Below are 25,919 nucleotides of genomic sequence, written 5' to 3'. Positions count from 1 at the left end.
TTTTTGCGATCGCTGTCCTCCTTGCTTCATGTGGATGACACGTCCTACGTCATCCATACAGTGCAATTCATTGCGCTCAAGCACAGTTTTGTCTGCCCTGCTAAGGGCAGAGGAAAGTACTGTAATGCACAGGTGCGGGTCTTTGACCTTTCCCCTCACCTGGGCATTACAGTACTTTGCTCTTATTGCCTAAGATACACCTGTGCAATAATCATGCTACCTAGGACACAGCTGTGCAATAATCATGCTGCCTAAGACACACCTGTGCAATAATCATGCTGCCTAAGACACAGCTGTGCAATAATCATGCTGCCGAAGACACAGCTGTGCAATAATCATGCTGCCGAAGACACAGCTGTGCAATAATCATGCTGCCTAAGACACACCTGTGCAATAATCATGCTGCCTAAGACACAGCTGTGCAATAATCATGCTGCTGAAGACACAGCTGTGCAATAATCATGCTGCCTAAGACACAGCTGTGCAATAATCATGCTGCCTAAGACACAGCTGTGCAATCTGCCTAAGACACACCTGTGCAATAATCATGCTACTTAAGACACACCTGTGCAATAATCATGCTAAGACACACCTGTGCAATAATCATGCTGCCTAAGGCACGCCTCTGTAATAATCATGCTGTCTACTCAGCATCTGGATATGGCGCACCTGTGAGATGGATGGAGAGGTGATCACTAACACAGATTTAGCCAAATTTGTCAACATTATTTGAGAGAAAATGTCTTAGATCTTTGAGTTTAGCTCATGAAAAAATGGGAGAAAACAACAAGTGTTGGATTTATATTTTTGTTCAGTATATCTTGTCAGTGAAAAGCTTTAACTCCTCCTCCACTGATCTCTCACTCTCTATTCATTTGTAAAATCTGTACTCAATGAAGACAGATTTTCCTATTACTGGAATAGGAGATGACAGTTTGTGCTTATAAGGTTCTATGGAGAGGGGAGGAGCTATGGAGAGGAGAGACACATTATGTTGCAAGTTCCTTTGAGGCGACAGTTACCATAAATTTAAAGCGCAACTGTCATTTTAGGAGAACTTGCAGCAGAATGGTGTCTCTAACTCTTCCCCCTCCATAGAATTTTACAAGCACCAACTGTCACCTCCTATCTCTGTAATGCAAACAATTGTCTTCACTGAATACAGATTGATCCACAGTCCAGGAGGAGAAAGCAGATTTCTCTGATAAGATATATTATAAAGTTTCTTATTTCCACATGGACTATTGATGTCTACAATCAAAAATTAAAACTACAGTTACTCTTTTAGTGATGAGACAATTCTGGGTGTTAATAGGTTAACATGTCAAGTACAGGTGGAGCAGCATAGGAGATGGTTATTTGTACTATATACTCAGGTGTACAAAGATCCAAGGGGATCTAAAAAAAAATAGTGATAAAACTAAAATAAAAAAGTATAAAAAAATAAATTAAAAAAGTATAAAATGATAAAAGCATAAAAAAAATTATAAAACAATATATAAAATAAAGATGATATAAAAATGATTATAAAGGGGTCCTAAAAAAAAATAGTGAGAAAAATAAAAAAAGGTATTAAAAAAAATAAATTAAAAAGTATAAAAAAAATGAAAAAAGCATAAAACAATATATAAAATAAAATAATAAAAATGGTCATAAAGGGGACCTAAAAAAATAGTGAAAAAAATAAAATAAAAAAATAAATTAAAAAAGTATAAAACAATTTATAAAATAATATAATAAAAATGAACATAGAGGGGCCTAAAAAAATAGTGAGAAAAATAAACTTAAAGTAAAAAAAATGATAAAAGCATACAAAAATTTCTAAAACAATAAAAATGAACATAAAGGGGTCCTAAAAAAAAGTGAGAAAAATAAAAGTATAAAAAAAAATTGAAAAAAGTATAAAAAATAAAAAAAATGATAAAACAATATATAAAATAATAAAAATGAACACAAAGAGGACCTAAAAATAGTGAGAAAAATAAAATTAAAAAGTATAAAAAATAAATTAAAAAAGTATTTTAAAGTATAAAATGATAAAAGTATAAAAAAAATTATAAAACAATATATAAAATAAAGATGATATAAATAAAAATGATTATAAAGGTAACCTAAAAAAATAGTGAGAAAAATTAAAAAGTATAAAAAAATAAAAAAAAAGCATAAAACAATATATAAGAAAATAATAAAAATGATCGTAAAGGGGACCTAAAAAAAATAGTGAAAAATGAAATAAAAAAATAAATTAAAAAGTATAAGACAATATATAAAATAATAATAAAAATGAACATTAAGGGGCCTAAAAAAAGTGAGAAAAATAAACTTAAGATAAAAAAAATGATAAAAGCATAAAAAAATTATAAAATAAAAATTAACATAAAAGGGTACTAAAAAAATAGTGTGAAAAATAAAATTAAAAGTATAAAAAAAATTGAAAAAATAAAAACAATATATAAAATAATATAATAAAAATGAACACGAAGAGGACCTAAAAATAGTGAGAAAAATAAAATTAAACAGTATAAAAAATTAAAAAAAGTATAAAAAATGTTTTAAAAATGATAAAAATATATAAAATAAAAATAATAATAAAAATGAACATAAAGAGGACCTAAAAAAGTGAGAAAAATAAACTTAAAATAAAAAAAGATAAAAGCATAAAAAAATATAAAACAATAAAAATTAACATAAAAGGGTACTAAAAAAATAGTGTGAAAAATAAAATTAAAAGTATAAAAAAAATTGAAAAAATAAAAACAATATATAAAATAATATAATAAAAATGAACACGAAGAGGACCTAAAAATAGTGAGAAAAATAAAATTAAACAGTATAAAAAATTAAAAAAGTATAAAAAATGTTTTAAAAATGATAAAAATATATAAAATAAAAATAATAATAAAAATGAACATAAAGAGGACCTAAAAAAGTGAGAAAAATAAAATAAAGTAAAAAAATTAATGAGAAAAGTATAAAAAAAATTAAAAAAGTATAAAACAATATATAAAAGTATAATACAATATATAAAAGTATAAAACAATATAGAAAAGTATAAAACAATATATAAAATAAGGATAATATAATAAAAATTACCATATTTTGTATCTTCACATCTATAAACGTCTCGTCAAAATATAAAAGGTGTAAAAAAAAAATACATAAAATATACATATATAAAAAGTGAATACGTCATTCAAAACAATGAGAACAAGTCCTCGTAAAGCTGTCGATGGAAAACCTACTAAATACAAAAAAAAAGTTATGGCTCTTGAAGGAAGGGATGACAATGAAAATTGGCTGCAGCTGATAACAGCGAGCAATAGATGGAAAAAAAAATAAAATGAAAGTCTAGAAACAGGAGTATAGAGGTGCATCTGAACTGCCCATGCACGAGCACAGTGATTACTATAGCCCTTTCTGTCGTTAGTAAGTTAATAAAAAAAAAAAAAAAAAAACAGTTGGCCAGAACCGCACCGAATTCCGAACATTGCGGATAGTCACGCCCCCTTTCACTTACATGTAATATGATTGGTTCAGACGGAAGACTCCATTCCCAGTCCTGATTGGCTGAATCAGCAATCAGGGACATCTGCTTTCCGGAAGTGAATAAACGAGGAGGCTTCTGGGGCAGGTAATACAATCACCATTACTGTGTACGCGGCCGCACGCGGTGCCTGTGTTGGAGACCGTGATACAATGACTCTTACTTCTTTTTATGCTTTATTACAGTGATTTTCAAGATGTGGCTACCTAGCTGTTCCCAAACTACAACTCCCAGCATGCCCCGGCATCCTGCTTCTATCAAAGCATGCTGGGAGTTGTAGTTTTGCAACAGAGCCTCAGCCATAGATTGGAGACCTCTGACCTAAAAGGTTGTTTAAAAAGGCAACTTCCCTTCCTATTGTGAGCCCCTTTCATTTTTAACCCTTGGATGCCACTGCCCATTTCGCTCTTCAAGTTGCAGATTTTTTTTTTTTTATTTTTAGCATTTTTCTGTTGCCATCTCAGGACTTTATTTTATTGTGTTATATAATGTGTGGTGTTTAAACTTTTGCCATCACAGCATACAATTTTTCTTTGCTCTTTAGTTTTCTCATCCTCTTACTCTGAGAACCCTGTAAATATATAATTTTTTTTTAATTATTATTTTTTTTATTATTTTTTTCTTTTAGACAGTCCTATGGTTTTTTTTTTTGTTTTTTACTTCTTTTTTTTTTTGGGGGGGGGGGGGGGGTTATAGTTTTGAATGACCCCATTCATTTTACTACTTACCGTACTGAAAAACAGATGGTGAAAAATAAACCTCCAGGATTCTAATTTATTTATTTTTTTTAAGAGGGGGGGGGGGAGGGGGGAGGCTTCAAGGCATTCACTGCACAATAAGAAAAAAAAAGACATGAATATGATTCTTTACAACTTGTACAGTTTTGTTTAGTTTTTTTCTTTTTAAATTTATGGAGAGAAAGAAGAATCCTAAAATTTTGTAAAAAAAAATAAGTAACCGTGGCGATGATATGTTCCAAGACTTTTTTTTTTTCTTTTCCAATGATGGAATGAGATGTAGTTTTTCACATCATTTTGTCTTTAGTCCATTTTTTTTCATTTTTTTTTTTTTAAGGATGCTTTGCTGCCATCAAATAGCAATTCTGATTTGTTTCAGTTTTTGTTTGCTTTATGAGATAAATATTTTTATATTTTAATCAGTTCAAGACCAAATATGTTTGTTTTTTATTTTACATTTGGGCAAATAGAGCAGTTTTTTTTTTCTCCTTGGATTCATCACCTGTGTAATACACTGTGGTGCTATAGTATTACACTGTAATGTGAGATCAGTTCCATAGACAATGAATGGAGCTGCACATGATCGCGCTCCGTTCCATTCACACCACAGCGGTTGGCAAGCTGTTACTAATCTTTTAAGGGTGGAAACACATCTATGCGAGTAAAATCGGTCCGACTGGGCTGGAAAAAACTCGGCTGATTTTAGTTCACGTTAGGTGCGAGTGCAACGCAAGTGCGATGCTATTTCTGAGATTTTACTAGCGTGTGTAATGCGTGTGTAATGCGTATTTTTTACTATGTCATCTGCCATTCAGCGCTGCTACATGGCCGCTGACAGCAGACACAGACAGCCATGTAGCAGAGCTGAATGGCAGATGACAGCAGACACAGACAGAGCCGCACAATCAGAATGAACTCGGGTGAACTTCACCCGACTTCATTGTCATGCTGCGGCTCTGTCTTTGTGCCGTGTACTGATTAGCGGTCACCTGTGAAGGGTTCACCGGTGACCACTAATCCCCCGAGTGACTGAAGTTTCCCCCCCTCTCTCATACTCACCGATCCCCGATCTCCAGCGCGGCACTGCACGGCTTTCTCACTGCTGCGGCGGCTTTTACTATTTTGAAAAAGCCGGCCGCCCATTAAACAATCTCGTATTCCCTACTTTTCCCGCCCACCGGCGCCTGTGATTGGTTGCAGTGAGACACGCCCCCACGCTGAGTGACATGTGTCACACTGCACCCAATCACAGCAGCCGGTGGCCGGGTCTATACTGTGCAGTGAAATAAATAAATAAATAATTAAAAAAAATGGCGTGCGGTCTCCCCCAATTTTAATACCAGCCAGATAAAGCCATACGGCTGAAGGTTGGTATTCTCAGGATGGGGAGCTCCACGTTATGGGGAGCCCCCCACCCTAACAATATCAGTCAGCAGCCGCCCAGAATTGCCGCATACATTATATGCGACAGTTCTGGGGCTGTACCCGGCTCTTCCCGATTTACCCTGGTGCGTTGGCAAATCGGGGTAATAAGGAGTTAATGGCAGCCCATAGCTGCCAATAAGTCCTAGATTAATCATGTCAGGCGTCTATGAGACACCCTCCATGATTAATCTGTAAGTTACAGTAAATAAACACACACACCCGAAAAATCCTTTATTAGAAATAAAAACACAAACATATACCCTCATTACCAATTTAATAATCCCCAAAAGCCCTCCATGTCCGGCGTACTCCATGGACCTCCAGCGTCGCTTCCAGCATGAAGGTGACAGGAGCTGCAGAAGACACCGCCGCTCCGGTCACCTCCAAGCAGCAACTGAGGTGAGTAGCGCGATCTGCTGAGCTGTCACTGAGGTTAATCGCGGCCACTGCTGGATCCAGTGACAGCGGGTAACCTCAGTGACAGCTCAGCTGATCGCGATACTCACCTCAGTTGCTGCTTGGAGGTGACCGGAGCGGCGGTGTCTTCTGCAGCTCCTGTCACCTTTATGCTGGAAGCGACGCTGGAGGTCCATGGAGTACGCCGGACATGGAGGGCTTTTGGGGATTATTAAATTGGTAATGAGGGAATGTGTTTGTGGTTTTTATTTCTAATAAAGGATTTTTTCATGTGTGTGTGTTTATTTACTGTCACTTACAGATTAATCATGGAGGGTGTCTCATAGACGCCTGACATGATTAATCTAGGACTTATTGGCAGCTATGGGCTGCCATTAACTCCTTATTACCCCGATTTGCCAACGCACCAGGGTAAATCGGGAAGAGCCGGGTACAGCCCCAGAACTGTCGCATATAATGTATGCAGCAATTCTGGGCGGCTGTTGGCTGATATTGTTAGGGTGGGGGGCTCCCCATAACGTGGGGCTCCCCATCCTGAGAATACCAGCCTTCAGCCGTATGGCTTTATCTGGCTGGTATTAAAATTGGGGGGGACCGCACGCCATTTTTTTTAATTATTTATTTATTTATTTCACTGCACAGTATAGACACGCCCACCGGCTGCTGTGATTGGGTGCAGTGTGACACCTGTCACTCACCGTGGGGGCGTGTCTCACTGCAACCAATCATAGGCGCCTGTGGGCGGGGAAAGCAGGGAATACGAGATTGTTTAATGGGCGGCCGGCTTTTTCAAAATAGTAAAAGCCGCCGCAGCAGTGAGAAAGCCGTGCAGCGCCGCGCAGGGGATCGGGGAACGGTGAGTATGAGAGAGGAGAGGAAAATGACCGACAGACTGTGAGAGAGGGACAGAGATAGTGACGGACCGACAGAGAGAGAATAGAGACCGAGAGGGAGAGACCGACTGACAGAGAATAGTGATTGACAGACATTGGGAGACATCGCTGGTTTCCAGTGTTTTAGGAAACCTGCGAGAAATGTATTTAGAAAATCGGATGTCACTAGGATGGTGTGAGTGCCGTCCCGTGACATCCGATTTTTTACACGCTCCCATAGACTTGCATTGGAGAAACTCGCAGTAGAAACTCGCAAAAAAGCAGCATGCTGCAGTCCGATTTGGACTGAGAAAAAAATCGCAGATGAGAGCTGAATCATTCACTAACATGTGTCCGATTCCAATGCGAGATTTTCTCGCATTGCTCTACTGCGAGAAACTCGCAAGTGAGAAGCAGCCCTAAAACTCCTCTTATTGTTGCGGATTTTGGTGCGGATTTTGGGTATAGAATGGGGGGGAGAAAAAAAAATCCGCATCAAAATCCGCGGCAAAAATAAGGGGCGGATTTGCCGCGAAAGTCGCGGATTTTCATGCAGAAAAATCCGCAGGTACATTCTACCGTGGACACATAGCCTTAGCACAAACACTTTAAAAAGAACCAACCACTAGGATCTTGTGAAATGAAGTAAAGGTAATACCATACAGGCAGTTCGATGCTGAATCCAGGCATACCTGTTATAGAAGGCTCTGATGTTTGGTTGCAGAAATATCTTTAGGCTATCTGCGCACCTTGCGTTGAGGTAGTTGCAGTTCATAAAGCATCCTCTGGCAGAAAGGACAATGCTTTTGGCTTTAAAAATGCATGTAAGGCTGCTTTCACACCTCCGGTTTCTGCAATGCGGCACACTCCGGCACTTTGCAGGAAAATCGCAACCGTTTTTTTTTTGCTGCCGGTTGCGATTTTCCTGCATAGACTTTAATTAGTGCCGCATGGCCTTGCGTTCCGTCCGGTTTTTGCCGCATGCGGCAGATTTAGCCGATGCGGCGGCCGGATGGAACGTTGCCTGGCACGTTTTTCGTGCGGCAAAAAAAACGCATCGCGCTGCATTCGGCCGATGCGGCGCATTTTTCAATGTATGCCTATGGCGGCCGGATGCGGCAATAACCGCATCTGGCCGCCGCATGCGGTTTTTTCCACTGCGCATGCTCAGTAGCGTGCCGCAAGCAGCAAAAACCGGACTGGCCGCAAAGGAAAAACTTATGCAAAGGATGCGGTGTGTTCACCGCATCCATTGCATAGCTTGCACAGCCAGATTGAGCCGCAGAGCTCAAGCCGGATGTGGGAAAGCAGCCTAAAACGCAAAGAAAGTAGCCTATGCGCACCTTGCTGTTTTCATGAGTTTTTAGTGCTTTTCCGGTGCTTTTAGAAACGCTGCAGTTTTGTATTAAATTGAATGGATGGGAAACGCAGCCAAAATGGCAAAAACAAATGGCATGTTGCTTCTTTAAACGCTGAGATTTTGCCCAAATTTATGCAAATTAAATGCAGCGTTTTGAACAGCAAAGTGCTCACAAGAAAGCTCAATGTCCCATTGACTTTGCTTGAAAAGCAGAACGCAAGCATTTTGCCATGAAAACGCTGCAGTGCAAAAGCAGGTAAAAAGCAAAGTGCGCACATAGCCTTAATCAAGGAATTCCCTGCACTTTGACTGACAGGTGCAACGGGGGCTGGTCCTCGCTGTTAGCTCATCCTCCAGCTTCCTCTATGGCATGCCCCCTTTTCTTTATTTGAATCTTGTGCCGCCATTGCTGTTGTTGGCGGCGCGTGCGCAATGCGCATTGACACAGCAATTAGGTCTTCATTAAAATGGCAGCGGAGTCCATGCATGCACGAACTGCAATCTCTCTTCCATTTTGCCAGAATTTATGCATTTCAATAAAACAAATCTGTTTGATCAAGGAACTGTGTGCCTAAGTGAATGCTGCCTGCGGCCTAAAAGTGAGTGGATTTCCTACAAATTTTTTATACAGTGCTGGCCAAAAGTATTGGCACCCCGGCAATTCTGTCAGATACGCAGTTTCTTCTTGAAATTGATTGCAATCACAAATTCTTTGGTATTATTATCTTCATTTAATTTGTCTTCAATGAAAAAAATTGTGATAAAGCCAAATTGGATATAATTCCACACCTAACATAAAAAGGGGGTGGACAAAAGTATTGGCACTGCTTGAAAAATCATGTGAGGCTTCTCTAATTTGTGTAATTAACAGCCCCTGTAACTTACCTGTGGCACCTAACAGGTGTTGGCAATAATAAATCACACTTGCAGCCAGGTGACATGGATTAAAGTTGACTCAACCTCTGTCCTGTGTCCTTGTGTGCACCACATTGAGCATGGAGGAAAGAAAGAAGACCAAAGAACTGTCTGAGGACTTGAGAATCCAAATTGTGATGAAGCATGAGCAATCTCAAGGCTACAAGTCCATCTCCAAAGACCTGAAAGTTCCTGTGTCTACGGTGCGCAGTGTCATCAAGTGTAAAGCCCATGGCACTGTGGCTAACCTCCCTAGATGTGGAATGAAAAGAAAAACTGACGAGAGATTTCAACACAAGATTGTGCGGATGGTGGATAAAGAACCTCGACTAACATCCAAACAAGTTCAAGCTGCCCTGCAGTCCGAGGGTACAACAGTGTCAACCCGTACTATCCGTCAACGTCTGAATGAAAAGGGACTGTATGGTAGGATACCCAGGAAGACCCCACTTCTTACCCCGAAACATAAAAAAGCCAGGCTGGAGTTTGCCAAAACTTACCTGAGAAAGCCTAAAACGTTTTGGAAGAATGTTCTTTGGTCAGATGAGACAAAAGTAGAGCTTTTTGGGAAAAGCCCTCAACATAGAGTTTACAGGAAAAAAAAAAGAGGCATTCAAAGAAAAGAACACAGTTCCTACAGTCAAACATGGCGGACGTTCCCTGATTTTTGGGGTTGCTTTGCTGCCTCTGGCACTGGACTGCTTGACCGTGTGCATGGCATTATGAAGTCTGAAGACTACCAACAAATTTTGCAGCATAATGTAGGGCCCAGTGTGAGAAAGCTGGGTCTCCCTCAGAGGTCATGGGTCTTCCAGCAGGACAATGACCCAAAACACACTTCAAAAAGCACTAGAAAATGGTTTGAGAGAAAGCACTGGAGACTACTAAAGTGGCCAGCAATGAGTCCAGACCTAAACCCCATAGAACACCTGTGGAGAGATCTCACAATGGCAGTTTGGAGAAGGCCCCCTTCAAATCTTAGGGACCTGGATCAGTTTGCCAAAGAAGAATGGTCTAAAATTCCTGCAGAGCATTGTAAGAAACTCATTGATGGAACCGGAAGCGGTTGTGCGCAGTTATTTTGGCTAAAGGTTGTGCAAACAAGTATTAGGCTAAGGGTGCCAATACTTTTGTCTGGTCCATTTTTGGAATTTTGTGTGAAATGATCAATGATTTGATTTTTGATTCATTCTCTTTTGTGTTTTTTTCATTGCAAGCAAAATAAATGAAGATCATAATACCAAAGAATTTGTGATTGCAAGAAGAAACTGAGTATTCTCTGACAGAATTGCAGGGTGCCAATACTTTTGGCCAGCACTGTGTGTATATATATATAATTAAGTAACCCCGTCTATTCACTCTTCTCTCCACAGGCTGCAGAAATGCAAACCCAAATCTCTGCGGCCGGCCTGGAAGCCTTCCTTATAGACAAGGTATCCTATTATTTCTGCTGAATATATAAGATTATAGGTGTTGTCTTATGTATTAAGTAAACTTTTTCATTAGATTAATATTTTTTTTTTAAGGCCTTATTCGCATTGCACCCGTTTCACTGATGGCAAAAATGGAATGTGTGTGTGTGGGGTTCAACGCGTGGCACCCCCGTGATCAGCTGATTGAAGGTGCCATGGTGCAAAAGTCATGGCACCTTATGTCATGCAGTACTGATACCGGCCACTACATCAATCAGCTGATCATGGGGGTCCCGAGAGTTGGACCACCTCCTATCTGACATTGAGGACCCATCCTGGACTCCAGAAATCGTCCCTAACGGGGTGTACTTTCCCCTCCAGGCTCCTCGTGCTGCTTATTACATCCCTGACTACATCACGGCGGCGGAGGAGGAGTATTTGCTGCGTCAGGTACGGGGTCACATTATATGGAAATAAGGAGAAGTTTGCATAGAGGAGAGTAGTACGGTAATACAGAACAGTGCCCAATGGTGGACTGACGGCCATTGCATTTCATTTGCTGTGACGGGCTCCTTCCTTGAGATGCATATACCGGAGAGCGAGCCATTACTTTATCATCTGTGTGATGATAAATAATTACATGTGTTTCCCCCGAAAATAAGACAGGGTGTTTGTATTATTTTTTGCTCTAAATGATGGGTTAGGGCTTATATTCCAAAAATTCTGTAAAATCATGCTAGGGCTTATTTTCGGGAAAACATGGTATTTGCTTATATAGCACCACCATATGCCACAGTCTTTTACGTGATCATCACTGTCCCCATTGGGGCTCACAATCTAAATTCCCAATCTGTATGTCTTCGGAGTGTGGGAGGAAACCGGAGAATCCAGAGGAACACCACGCAAACACGGGGAGAACATACAAACTCCTTACAGATGGTGTCCCTGGTGGGATTTGAACCCAGGACCCCAGCGCTGTAAAGTACCAGGATTAGATCCCGGGGCTGACAGTCTGTGGGTGCGCTGATGATAGCATTACTGAATGTCAAATCCTCTCTCACCATTTCCATCTCTTCCTCAGGTGTACAATGCTCCAAAGCCAAAATGGACCCAGCTGTCGGGGAGGAAACTGCAGAACTGGGGTCAGTGAGGAGCGCTCCCTAAAGTGGATCTGCTTATTTATAGACTGCTGAACGTTCCAAATATCTCTGCAGCTGCACAGAAAGCCCCCCAATCCTCACAGCTACCCCCCAATCCTCACAGCTACCCCCCAATCCTCACAGCTACCCCCCAATCCTCACAGCTACACCCCAATCCTCACAGCTACCCCCCAATCCTCACACTTACACCCCAATCCTCACAGCTACCCCCCAATCCTCACAGCTACCCCCCAATCCTCACAGCTATCCCCCAATCCTCACAGCTACCCCCCAATCCTCACAGCTACCCCCCAATCCTCACAGCTACACCCCAATCCTCACACTTACACCCCAATCCTCACAGCTACCCCCCAATCCTCACACTTACACCCCAATCATCACAGCTATCCCCCAATCCTCACAGCTACCCCACAATCCTCACAGCTACCCCCCAATCCTCACAGCTACCCCCCAATCCTCACAGCTACCCCCCAATCCTCACAGCTACCCCCCAATCCTCACAGCTACCCCCCAATCCTCACAGCTACCCCCCAATCCTCACAGCTATCCCCCAATCCTCACAGCTACCCCCCAATCCTCACAGCTACCCCCCAATCCTCACAGCTACCCCCCAATCCTCACAGCTACCCCCCAATCCTCACAGCTACCCCCCAATCCTCACAGCTACCCCCCAATCCTCACAGCTACCCCCCAATCCTCACAGCTATCCCCCAATCCTCACAGCTATCCCCCAATCCTCACAGCTATCCCCCAATCCTCACAGCTACCCCCCAATCCTCACAGCTATCCCCCAATCCTCACAGCTACCCCCCAATCCTCACAGCTACCCCCCAATCCTCACAGCTATCCCCCAATCCTCACAGCTACCCCCCAATCCTCACAGCTACCCCCCAATCCTCACAGCTACCCCCAATCCTCACACTTACACCCCAATCCTCACAGCTACCCCCCAATCCTCACACTTACACCCCAATCCTCACAGCTACCCCCCAATCCTCACAGCTACCCCCCAATCCTCACAGCTACCCCCAATCCTCACAGCTACCCCCAATCCTCACAGCTACCCCCCAATCCTCACAGCTACCCCCAATCCTCACACTTACACCCCAATCATCACAGCTACCCCCCAATCCTCACAGCTATCCCCCAATCCTCACAGCTATCCCCCAATCCTCACAGCTATCCCCCAATCCTCACAGCTACCCCCCAATCCTCACAGCTACCCCCCAATCCTTACAGCTACCCCCAATCCTCACACTTACACCCCAATCATCACAGCTATCCCCCAATCCTCACAGCTATCCCCCAATCCTCACAGCTATCCCCCAATCCTCACAGCTATCCCCCAATCCTCACAGCTACCCCCCAATCCTCACAGCTATCCCCCAATCCTCACAGCTATCCCCCAATCCTCACAGCTATCCCCCAATCCTCACAGCTACCCCCCAATCCTCACAGCTACCCCCCAATCCTCACAGCTACCCCCCAATCCTCACAGCTACCCCCCAATCATCACACCTACCCCCCAATCCTCACAGCTACCCCCCAATCCTCACAGCTACCCCCCAATCCTCACAGCTACCCCCCAATCCTCACAGCTACCCCCCAATTCTCACAGCTATCCCCCAATTCTCACACTTACACCCCAATCCTCACAGCTATCCCCCAATCCTCACAGCTATCCCCCAATCCTCACAGCTATCCCCCAATCCTCACAGCTACCCCCCAATCCTCACAGCTACCCCCCAATCTTCACAGCTACCCCCCAATCCTCACAGCTACCCCCCAATTCTCACACTTACACCCCAATCCTCACAGCTACTCCCCAATCCTCACAGCTACCCCCAGTCCTCACTCTTACACCCCAATCCTCACAGCTACCCCCCAATCCTCACACTTACACCCCAATCATCACAGCTATCCCCCAATCCTCACAGCTACCCCCCAATCCTCACAGCTACCCCCCAATCATTACACCTACCCCCCAATCCTCACAGCTATCCCCCAATCCTCACAGCTACCCCCCAATCCTCACAGCTACCCCCCAATCCTCACAGCTACCCCCCAATCATTACACCTACCCCCCAATCCTCACAGCTATCCCCCAATCCTCACACCTACCCTCCAATCCTCACAGCTATCCCCCAATCCTCACAGCTACCCCCCAATCCTCACAGCTATCCCCCAATCCTCACAGCTACCCCCCAATCCTCACAGCTACCCCCCAATCCTCACACCTACCCCCCAATCCTCACAGCTACCCCCCAATTCTCACACTTACACCCCAATCCTCACAGCTACCCCCCAATTCTCACACACCTCAATCCTCACAGCTATCCCCCAATCCTCACAGCTATCCCCCAATCCTCACAGCTACCCCCCAATCCTCACACCTACCCCCCAATCCTCACACCTACCCCCCAATCCGCACAGCTACCCCCCAATCCTCACAGCTACCCCCCAATCCTCACAGCTACCCCCCAATCCTCACAGCTACCCCCCAATCCTCACAGCTACCCCCCAATCCTCATACTTACACACCAATCCTCACACCTCTACCCCCCAATTCTCACACCTACCCCCCAATCCTCACAGCTATCCCCCAATCCTCACAGCTATCCCCCAATCCTCACAGCTATCCCCCAATCCTCACAGCTATCCCCCAATCCTCACACCTACCCCCCAATCCTCACACCTACCCCCCAATCCTCATACCTACCCCCCAATCCTCACACCAACCCCCCAATCCTCACACCTACCCCCCAATCCTCATACCTACCCCCCAATCCTCACAGCTACCCCCCAATTCTCACACCTACCCCCCAATCCTCACACCTACCCCCCAATCCTCACACCTACCCCCCAATCCTCACACCTACCCCCCAATCCTCACACCTACCCCCCAATCCTCACAGCTACCCCCCAATCCTCACAGCTACCCCCCAATCATCACACCTACCCCCCAATCCTCACAGCTACCCCCCAATCCTCACAGCTACCCCCCAATCCTCACAGCTACCCCCCAATCCTCACAGCTACCCCCCAATTCTCACAGCTATCCCCCAATTCTCACACTTACACCCCAATCCTCACAGCTATCCCCCAATCCTCACAGCTATCCCCCAATCCTCACAGCTATCCCCCAATCCTCACAGCTACCCCCCAATCCTCACAGCTACCCCCCAATCTTCACAGCTACCCCCCAATCCTCACAGCTACCCCCCAATTCTCACACTTACACCCCAATCCTCACAGCTACTCCCCAATCCTCACAGCTACCCCCAGTCCTCACTCTTACACCCCAATCCTCACAGCTACCCCCCAATCCTCACACTTACACCCCAATCATCACAGCTATCCCCCAATCCTCACAGCTACCCCCCAATCCTCACAGCTACCCCCCAATCATTACACCTACCCCCCAATCCTCACAGCTATCCCCCAATCCTCACAGCTACCCCCCAATCCTCACAGCTACCCCCCAATCCTCACAGCTACCCCCCAATCATTACACCTACCCCCCAATCCTCACAGCTATCCCCCAATCCTCACACCTACCCTCCAATCCTCACAGCTATCCCCCAATCCTCACAGCTACCCCCCAATCCTCACAGCTATCCCCCAATCCTCACAGCTACCCCCCAATCCTCACAGCTACCCCCCAATCCTCACACCTACCCCCCAATCCTCACAGCTACCCCCCAATTCTCACACTTACACCCCAATCCTCACAGCTACCCCCCAATTCTCACACACCTCAATCCTCACAGCTATCCCCCAATCCTCACAGCTATCCCCCAATCCTCACAGCTACCCCCCAATCCTCACACCTACCCCCCAATCCTCACACCTACCCCCCAATCCGCACAGCTACCCCCCAATCCTCACAGCTACCCCCCAATCCTCACAGCTACCCCCCAATCCTCACAGCTACCCCCCAATCCTCACAGCTACCCCCCAATCCTCATACTTACACACCAATCCTCACACCTCTACCCCCCAATTCTCACACCTACCCCCCAATCCTCACAGCTATCCCCCAATCCTCACAGCTATCCCCCAATCCTCACAGCTATCCCCCAATCCTCACAGCTATCCCCCAATCCTCACACCTACCCCCCAATCCTCACACCTACCCCCCAATCCTCATACCTACCCCCCAATCCTCACACCAACCCCCCAATCCTCACACCTACCCCCCAATCCTCATACCTACCCCCCAATCCTCACAGCTACCCCCCAATTCTCACACCTACCCCCCAATCCTCACACCTACCCCCCAATCCTCACACCTACCCCCCAATCCTCACACCTACCCCCCAATCCTCACACCTACCCCCCAATCCTCACAGCTACCCCCCAATCCTCACAGCTACCCCCCAATTTTCACAGCTACCCCCCAATTCTCACACTTACACCCCAATCCTCACAGCTACCCCCCAATCCTCACAGCTACCCCCCAATCCTCACAGCTACCCCCAATCCTCACAGCTACCCCCCAATCCTCACAGCTACCCCCCAATTCTCACACTTACACTCCAATCCTCACAGCTATCCCCCAATCCTCACAGCTATCCCCCAATCCTCACAGCTATCCCCCAATCCTCACAGCTACCCCCCAATCCTCACAGCTACCCCCCAATCCTCACAGCTACCCCCCAATCCTCACAGCTACCCCCCAATCCTCACAGCTATCCCCCAATCCTCACAGCTACCCCCCAATCCTCACAGCTACCCCCCAATCCTCACAGCTACCCCCAATCCTCACAGCTACCCCCCAATTCTCACACTTACACCCCAATCCTCACAGCTACCCCCCAATCCTCACAGCTACCCCCAATCCTCACACTTACACCCCAATCCTCACAGCTACCCCCCAATCCTCACACTTACACCCCAATCCTCACAGCTACCCCCCAATCCTCACAGCTACCCCCCAATCCTCACAGCTACCCCCCAATCCTCACAGCTACCCCCAATCCTCACAGCTACCCCCCAATCCTCACAGCTACCCCCAATCCTCACACTTACACCCCAATCCTCACACTTACACCCCAATCATCACAGCTACCCCCCAATCCTCACAGCTATCCCCCAATCCTCACAGCTATCCCCCAATCCTCACAGCTATCCCCCAATCCTCACAGCTACCCCCCAATCCTCACAGCTACCCCCCAATCCTCACAGCTACCCCCCAATCCTCACAGCTACCCCCAATCCTCACACTTACACCCCAATCATCACAGCTATCCCCCAATCCTCACAGCTATCCCCCAATCCTCACAGCTATCCCCCAATCCTCACAGCTACCCCCCAATCCTCACAGCTACCCCCCAATCCTCACAGCTACCCCCCAATCATCACACCTACCCCCCAATCCTCACAGCTACCCCCCAATCCTCACAGCTACCCCCCAATCCTCACAGCTACCCCCCAATTTTCACAGCTACCCCCCAATTCTCACACTTACACCCCAATCCTCACAGCTATCCCCCAATCCTCACAGCTACCCCCCAATCCTCACAGCTACCCCCCAATCCTCACAGCTACCCCCCAATTCTCACACTTACACCCCAATTCTCACACTTACACCCCAATCCTCACAGCTATCCCCCAATCCTCACAGCTATCCCCCAATCCTCACAGCTACCCCCCAATCCTCACAGCTACCCCCCAATCCTCACAGCTACCCCCCAATCCTCACAGCTACCCCCCAATTCTCACACTTACACCCCAATTCTCACACTTACACCCCAATCCTCACAGCTATCCCCCAATCCTCACAGCTATCCCCCAATCCTCACAGCTACCCCCCAATCCTCACAGCTACCCCCAATCCTCACAGCTACCCCCCAATCCTCACAGCTACCCCCCAATTCTCACACTTACACCCCAATCCTCACAGCTACTCCCCAATCCTCACAGCTACCCCCAATCCTCACTCTTACACCCCAATCCTCACAGCTACCCCCCAATCCTCACACTTACACCCCAATCATCACAGCTATCCCCCAATCCTCACAGCTACCCCCCAATCCTCACAGCTACCCCCCAATCCTCACAGCTACCCCCCAATCATTACACCTACCCCCCAATCCTCACAGCTATCCCCCAATCCTCACACCTACCCTCCAATCCTCACAGCTATCCCCCAATCCTCACAGCTACCCCCCAATCCTCACAGCTATCCCCCAATCCTCACAGCTACCCCCCAATCCTCACAGCTACCCCCCAATCCTCACACCTACCCCCCAATCCTCACAGCTACCCCCCAATTCTCACACTTACACCCCAATCCTCACAGCTACCCCCCAATTCTCACACTTACACCCCAATCATCACACCTACCCCCCAATCCTCACAGCTAGCCCCCAATCCTCACACACCTCAATCCTCACAGCTATCCCCCAATCCTCACAGCTATCCCCCAATCCTCACAGCTACCCCCCAATCCTCACACCTACCCCCCAATCCGCACAGCTACCCCCCAATCCTCACAGCTACCCCCCAATCCTCACACTTACACCCCAATCCTCACAGCTACCCCCCAATCCTCACAGCTACCCCCCAATCCTCACAGCTACCCCCCAATCCTCACAGCTACCCCCCAATCCTCACACTTACACACCAATCCTCACACCTCTACCCCCCAATTCTCACACCTACCCCCCAATCCTCACAGCTATCCCCCAATCCTCACAGCTATCCCCCAATCCTCACAGCTATCCCCCAATCCTCACACCTACCCCCCAATCCTCACACCTACCCCCCAATCCTCACACCAACCCCCCAATCCTCACACCTACCCCCCAATCCTCATACCTACCCCCCAATCCTCACAGCTACCCCCCAATTCTCACACCTACCCCCCAATCCTCACACCTACCCCCCAATCCTCACACCTACCCCCCAATCCTCACACCTACCCCCCAATCCTCACACCTACCCCCCAATCCTCACACCTACCCCCCAATCCTCATACCTACCCCCCAATCCTCACACCTACCCCCCAATTCTCATACCTACCCCCCAATTCTCACACTTACACCCCAATCATCACACCTACCCCCCGATCCTCACACCTACCCCCCGATCCTCACACCTACCCCCCGATCCTCACACTTACCCCCTATCCTTCCCCGATCTTCACACCTACCACCCTTTCCCCTCCAATCCTCACACTTACCCCACTATCAGCCCCTGATCCTCACACTTACCCCGAACCTCACACTTGCCCTCCATCCCTTCTGATCCTCACACTTAACTCTCCTATCATCATACTTCCCCCCCCCCCCGATTTCTCACATTTACCCCCTTGATCCTCACACGCACCCCCCCGATCCTCACACTTACCCCCCACCCCTTCCGATCCTCACACTTACTCCCCTTGATCCTCACACTTAGATCCCCACCCCCTGAACCTCACACTCCTCAGGTTGATCACTACTGCCCTAATTGTTTTATACGGGGCAATCCAATATACCAGGTAGTACATAGCTCTGGAAGCCACTGGTCCTCCGATCATGTGATAGTGACCGCTGGGGAGTTGCCGGCCCTCCAATCATGTGATTGCCGGAGAGCTGCCGGCCCTCAGCTCCCATTCATTTCACGCTTTGCAGTTCTGGCTCTCTACACGGTTTACTTTCTGTAGCCTCATCTATTGCTGGCTGCAGAATGAGCTAACTGAGGATCCATCAGTGAGCTCATTCTGCCGGTCTGCAGCAGAGGATGCAACTCGTTTATCTGTCTTTTTCTGACCTTCTCTAGCTGATTTCTGATTATAGACCAAATTATAGATGATTGTGTAGGTAAACAGCCTTTAAAAGCCAAATTATGCAAAATATTTAATGAAGCCAAATTGCAAAAATTATTACATGTGTTTAAGGGGGAAAAAAACAGTCAGTGCAGCCGAAGATTATTGTGTGCTGCTGCGTCCTTGTGCAATGCAGGTGAACACAAGGCACTCGGTGACGTGTCAGAGCGCGGCGATTGTAATTACCGACCTTAATAGTAATAATAATAATTGAATCCGCTCGGGGCTCAGTATTTATTCCATGTGTGGCATATCCAGCCCCGGCTTGTCCGACCGTGCCCTCCAGAGCCTGGCACAGGCCAAAGTCTCGTGGGAGATCAAAGAGCGCGCTTTGAGCGGTGCTTGGTTTGGCAGCCGCACATTTATCCCATTTTAATTAATTATCATATAAAATAACAAAATAACCAAAATAAAAAAAATATATATGTTATTGATTGGATCTGTATCAGTGGCATTTATCCTATAGGCCTTTACAGTCATATGAAAAAGTTTGGGCACCCCTATTAATGTTAACCTTTTTTTTTTTATAACAATTTGGGTTTTTGCAGCAGCTATTTCAGTTTCATATATCTAATAACTGATGGACTGAGTAATATTTCTGGATTGAAATGAGGTTTATTGAACTGACAGAAAATGTGCAATCCGCATTTAAACAAAATTTGACCGGTGCAAAAGTATGGGCACCTCAACATAAAAGTGACATTAATATTTTGTAGATCCTCCTTTTGCAAAAATCACAGCCTCTAGTCGCTTCCTGTAGCTTTTAATGAGTTACTGGATCCTGGATGAAGGTAGATTTGACCATTCCTGTTTACAAAACAATTCCAGTTCAGTTAAGTTTGATGGTCGCCGAGCATGGACAGCCGCTTCACATCATCCCACAGATTTTCAATGATATTCAGGTCTGGGGACTGGGATGGCCAATCCAGAACATTGTAATTGTTCCTCTGCATGAATGCCTGAGTAGATTTGGAGCGGGGTTTTGGATCATTGTCTTGCTGAAATATCCATCCCCTGCGTAACTACAACTTCGTCACTTATTCTTGCACATTATTGTCAAGAATCTGCTGATACTGAGTTGAATCCATGCGACCCTCAACTTTAACAAGATTCCCGGTGCCGGCATTGGCCACCCAGCCCCAAAGCATGATGGAACCTCCACCAAATTTTACTGTGGGTAGCAAGTGCTTTTCTTGGAATGCCGTTTTTTTGCCTCCATGATAACGCCTTTTTGTATGACCAAACAACTCAATCTTTGTTTCATCAGTCCACAGGACCTTCTTCCAAAATGTAACTGGCTTGTCCAAATGTGCTTTTGCATACCTCAGGCAACTCTGTTTGTGGCGTGCTTGTAGAAACGGCTTTTTTCGCATCACTCTCCCATACAGCTTCTCCTTGTGCAACGTGCGCTGTATTGTTGACCGATGCACAGTGACACCATCTGCAGCAAGATGATGCTGCAGGTCTTTGGAGGTGGTCTGTGGATTGTCCTTGACTGTTCTCACCATTCTTCTTCTCTGCCTTTCTGATATTTTTCTTGGCCTGCCACTTCTGGGCGTAACAAGAACTGTACCTGTGTTCTTCCATTTCCTTACTATGTTCCTCACAGTGGAAACTGACAGTGTAAATCTCTGAGACAACTTTTTGTACCTTCCCCTGAACAACTATGTTGAATAATCTTTGTTTTCAGATCATTTGAGAGTTGTTTTGAGGAGCCCATGATGCCACTCTTCATAGGAGATTCAAATAGGAGAACAACTTGCAAGTGGCCACCTTAAATACCTTTTCTCATGATTGGATACACCTGCCTATGAAGTTCAAAGCTCAATGAGGTTACAAAACCAATTTAGTGCTTCAGTAAGTCAGTAAAAAGTAGTTAGGAGTGTTCAAATCAAGAAATTGATAAGGGTGCCAATACTTTGGCACCGGTCAAATTTTCTTTAAATGCGGATTGCACATTTTCCGTTAGTACAATAAACCTCATTTCAATCCAGAAATATTACTCAGTCCATCAGTTATTAGATATATGAAACTGAAATAGCTGCTGCAAAAACCCAAATTGTTATAAAGAAAAAAGGTTAACATTAATAGGGGTGCCCAAACTTTTTCATATGACTGTACTTGTCTGGTTTGCTCCCCATCCTTATTCCAGAGTCTCACTTTATGGCAGTAAAAATAAATATTATTCTAATAAAAGGGGTATTTCCATACTGTTCTATTATGCAGTCACCACTAGGGGGAGCATACTGTACACTTATATTATGCAGCCCCCACTAGGGGGAGTATACTGTATACTGTTATATTATGCAGCCCCCACTAGGGGGAGTATACTGTATACTGTTATATTATGCAGCCACCACTAGGGGGAGCACAGTGTATACTGTTATATTATACAGCCACCACCAGGGGGAGCATACTGTACACTGTTATATTATGCAGCCACCACCAGGGGGAGTATACTGTACACTTATATTGTGGAGGTCTATGTGTACACAGTATTCTGTGAGCTCCCTCTAGTGGTGGCCAGAATTGTATCATTAAGGTCTATAAGTGGACATTGTGTATAAACCTGACTTGCAGTTATACAAATATTAGGTTGGACCCCTCTGGACCTTTTATAGGTAACTTTGTTTTCTGTCTGCTTAGTACAGGAGGTCTCCCTCACCCTCGAGGTATGGTGCCTGAGAAGCTTCCATCCTGGCTGCAGGCGTACACTGATAAGATCTCGTCCCTGGAGGTGTTTGGAGGGAGCTGCGCAAATCACGTGCTGGTGAATGAATACAATCCTGGGGAGGGGATCATGGTGAGTGTGGTATACGCGGAGTATATAGGAGTTATCACATGATCTGTATACACTCACCGCTCTGTGCTTACCTTACAGCCCCACGAGGACGGACCCCTGTACTACCCCACTGTCACCACCATCAGTCTGGGCTCTCACACGCTTCTTGACTTCTATCTTCCTCTCGGAGGACTGAGTCCTGAAGAGGAAAACCAGGTATATGTTCCATTTTGTCTCCATCCTTCAGTCTGTTCACTATTGTAATGGGGGGTGAGCGAGGCTGGCGATGTCACATCTACTGGACTTTCCGCACCTGACGATCATGCATGCTGAAGTGAACGCTCTGCACCACCCCTCTAAATCCTCTATATGCATTATATGAATGTCAGCCATACCTAATGATTTTTTATTAGGACCGACCATCTATTATTGTGTATGGCGGCGTTCAAACAGAGAGACCTCATATCAAGGGAAAAAAACGGGATTGGGCATGTTGAATTTCAGCATGCCTGATTTTTTCTTTTTTTTGCTCTAATCCGCTGTCTACAGGAGAAATGTGGGGCTGCCTGCAGCATCCAGAGCCAGGAACAACTTCCTTTAACCCTTTAAGGACCTCGGGATTTTTCATTGTCGCGCTTTAACATTTATCTCCCCTTTTTCCAAGAGCCATAGTTTTTTTTGGGGGGGGGGGTTCCCAGCGATTTAGACATTTTAGGGCTTGTTTTTTTTCTTAACACGAGTTTTACTTTTGATTAAAGCCATTCATTTGATTATGGGATGCACTGGAAAATGGTAAAAACAAAAATTCCACATATGGCGAAATAGTAAAGAAAACAAAACAATTGAACATTTTATTCATTTATTTTTTATTTTATGGTAACAATGACCTTAGCCCTGTGATTCTCCAGCTCAGTCTCGTTTCGCAGACACCAAATATGCATAGTTATTGTTTTATTTTAGTGGTGAAAAAAAAATCAAAAATTTGTAAAAAATAAATAAATAAAAATAATGAATAAATAAATAATAAATGAAAAATTCTATTGTGGCGAAACTTTGATACCCGTAATGTTTTCGATTTTCGGGATCTGGGGCTGTGTAAGGACTTGGGTTTTTTTGCCCAGAGACTATGTTTTTATTGATATCATTTTGGGGTACATACGATGTTTTGATCCCCTGTTATTAGATATTTTTTAATTGTTGCGGCACCCCAAAAAATTGTAATTCTGGCATTTTTATTTTTTTTTCGTAACATCGATTACCTATAGGATTAATTTATTTTATGTTTTGACAGATATGACAATAGCAAATATTTGTATTTTTTAATTCTTATTTTGTAATAGGGTAAAGGAGGTGATTTGAAGAAAAAAAAAAAAAAAAATATATATATATATATATATATATATATATATAATTTTTTAATTTTTTTTAATTATTTTTTTATTTTTCCTGTTTATTCATATTTTTTTAAAAAAACATGTTTATTAGTCTCCATAGGGGACTTGAATCATCCAATCGCTTCTGCGACATACAGCAATGCCTCCGTACTGCTGTATATAGTATAATTCACAGTCTCCTATGAAGGCCAGCCACGGCGTCACACCAGGCACAGGAGTCTTCCGCAGACCCCCGGCCGTCACACCAACCTATTGGCGCCCCATGCGGTTAGAACGGCGCACCCCCCCTGGTGACGCTTGTAACTGCCACTGTCGAAGGTTGAACAACTCTGTTCCATCTGAAGCTGTCCGAGGCAGATGATGGCTGTTTATCACAGCCATCATCTGCCCGGAAAGATGCGAGCTCATCTTATGAGCCCGCATCTAAAGTCATGGATCCGACATGACATATCCTGGTTATTCTATTAACACTACAAAGGGGCAGAATTTTGTTTCCAGGATTACACGGAAATCTGTTGACAATCTAATATCCTTTGGAATTGGCGGACGCTTAAGAACTTTTTACAAGGCCCAACAATCGGCTGAATTAGTGTTTGTAAGAACGCTCATTTCCCAACATTGACCCACGTATTTCCTCGCCTATTGTGATAGATGGATTCTGTGTTAACAGCTGTGTTTCGAGGTGGAACTTGCCATTGTAATCCTGCCTCTGATGATAATGAGCCTCCTGAAAACTCTTCCTGAAAATACAGGAAGTTGGAATCTTAAAAAATCCAAGTAGTGTAAAAATTTAGGGGGGTCCAGAACTTATACATTGATGACCTCGGATCGGCAGAGGTCCTTGCCTTTAATATTTGGCCGTGTATTTGGAAGTTTCCTCTCTATATTCCAGGTCCCTAGGACAGAAGAGCAGCGGCACGTTCTCTCCCTCCTGCTGGAGCCGCGGAGTCTTTTTATTTTACGCGAGGATCTGTATAAAACTTATCTCCATGGGATCCGGCCGGTGACGCAGGACACGTTAGACCACAAGGTGGCCAATCTGGATCAGTGCACGGCACGAGCCGAGGAGACGCTGCCTCGGAGGACGCGGGTCTCACTGACCATCAGACTCGTCCCCAAAGTGATGAAAGCGGCTCTGTTTCTAGGGAAGAGGAAGTGAGAAGAATGCGGCCAGACGAGCATTAGCTGTGCCGTTCAGGAGTCCGGGAAAGTGGGATGACCACTACTACAAAGGCTTAAATGGCCTCTTACTGATCCTCAAACTAATCATTCAGTTTATTGATTATCAGATGGCGGTCCAGACTACAGGAGAATACACGCCACTGCCACCTCTGCTAAGGCTCAGCTCATTTATTGTTTGCAACAATCGGTTTAGTGCCTCAATATTTCCAGGGACTGAGGTCACTGATCTCATGCATTCTCTTTTTATGTCTGTCTTCCATATTCCTTCCTTTTTTCACTCGTTCTATTTTTCTCTTGCTGCCTCTTTTTTTTTCTTTCCTTCTTTTTCATTAATTCATTCTTTCTTTCCTATTGTCTCTTTGTTTCTTTCTCTTTCCTTCATTGTTCCTCTCTTTTGTTCCTTCTTTCATTCTCTTTCTTTCCTCTATCTTTCTCTTACTCTTTTTCTTTCTTTCTCTCTTTCTTTCTTTCTCTCTATTTCTTTCTTTCTCTCTATTTCTTTCTTTCTCTCTCTATTTCTTTCTTTCTTTTTCTCTTTCTTTCCTATTTTTTTTCCTTGTTTCTTTCGCTTTCATTCATTGTTCCTCTCTTTCGTTCATTCCTTCTTTCTTTCTCTTTCTTTCTCTCCCTCCTTCTATCTTTCTCCTACCATTTTTCTTTTTCTTTCTCTATTTCTTTCTTTCTTTCCTTCTTTTTCATTCTCTTTTTCTCTTTCTTTCCTATTTTCTTTCCTTGTTTCTTTCACTTTCATTCATTGTGCCTCTCTTTCGTTCATTCCTTCTTTCTCTCGCTGTCTTTCTCTCTCTCCCTCCCTCTATCTTTCTCCTACCCTTTTTCTTTCTTTTTTTCTTTCTTTCTTTCTCTCCCGCTCTCCCTCTCTCTCATACCTTGTGAAATTTTCCACAT

At 44.9% G+C, this 25,919-nt stretch overlaps 1 protein-coding gene across 2 annotated transcripts; it reads left to right on the top strand.

Moving 5' to 3' along the window:
- The first annotated feature begins 3,570 nt into the window (after window positions 1-3,570).
- On the top strand, window positions 3,571-25,454 carry ALKBH6 (alkB homolog 6). Of its 2 annotated transcripts, XM_075323516.1 has the most exons (7): window positions 3,571-3,631; window positions 10,644-10,703; window positions 11,064-11,132; window positions 11,764-11,824; window positions 22,307-22,458; window positions 22,537-22,653; window positions 24,724-25,454. In XM_075323516.1, the coding sequence occupies exons 2-7, from the start codon at window positions 10,653-10,655 to the stop codon at window positions 24,988-24,990; spliced, it is 717 nt and encodes a 238-aa protein (XP_075179631.1). In that variant the 5' UTR covers window positions 3,571-3,631; window positions 10,644-10,652; the 3' UTR covers window positions 24,991-25,454. The 2 variants fall into 2 exon arrangements, with proteins under 2 accessions (XP_075179631.1, XP_075179632.1); XM_075323517.1 differs by lacking the exons at window positions 3,571-3,631; window positions 10,644-10,703 and having other exon boundaries at window positions 22,302-22,458.
- Window positions 25,455-25,919: the final 465 nt, after the last annotated feature.

This window comes from Anomaloglossus baeobatrachus, chromosome 9 (assembly GCF_048569485.1).
Source record: "Anomaloglossus baeobatrachus isolate aAnoBae1 chromosome 9, aAnoBae1.hap1, whole genome shotgun sequence".
NCBI classification, from domain to species: Eukaryota; Metazoa; Chordata; class Amphibia; order Anura; family Aromobatidae; genus Anomaloglossus; species Anomaloglossus baeobatrachus.
This window is presented reverse-complemented; position numbering and strand designations above follow the sequence as displayed.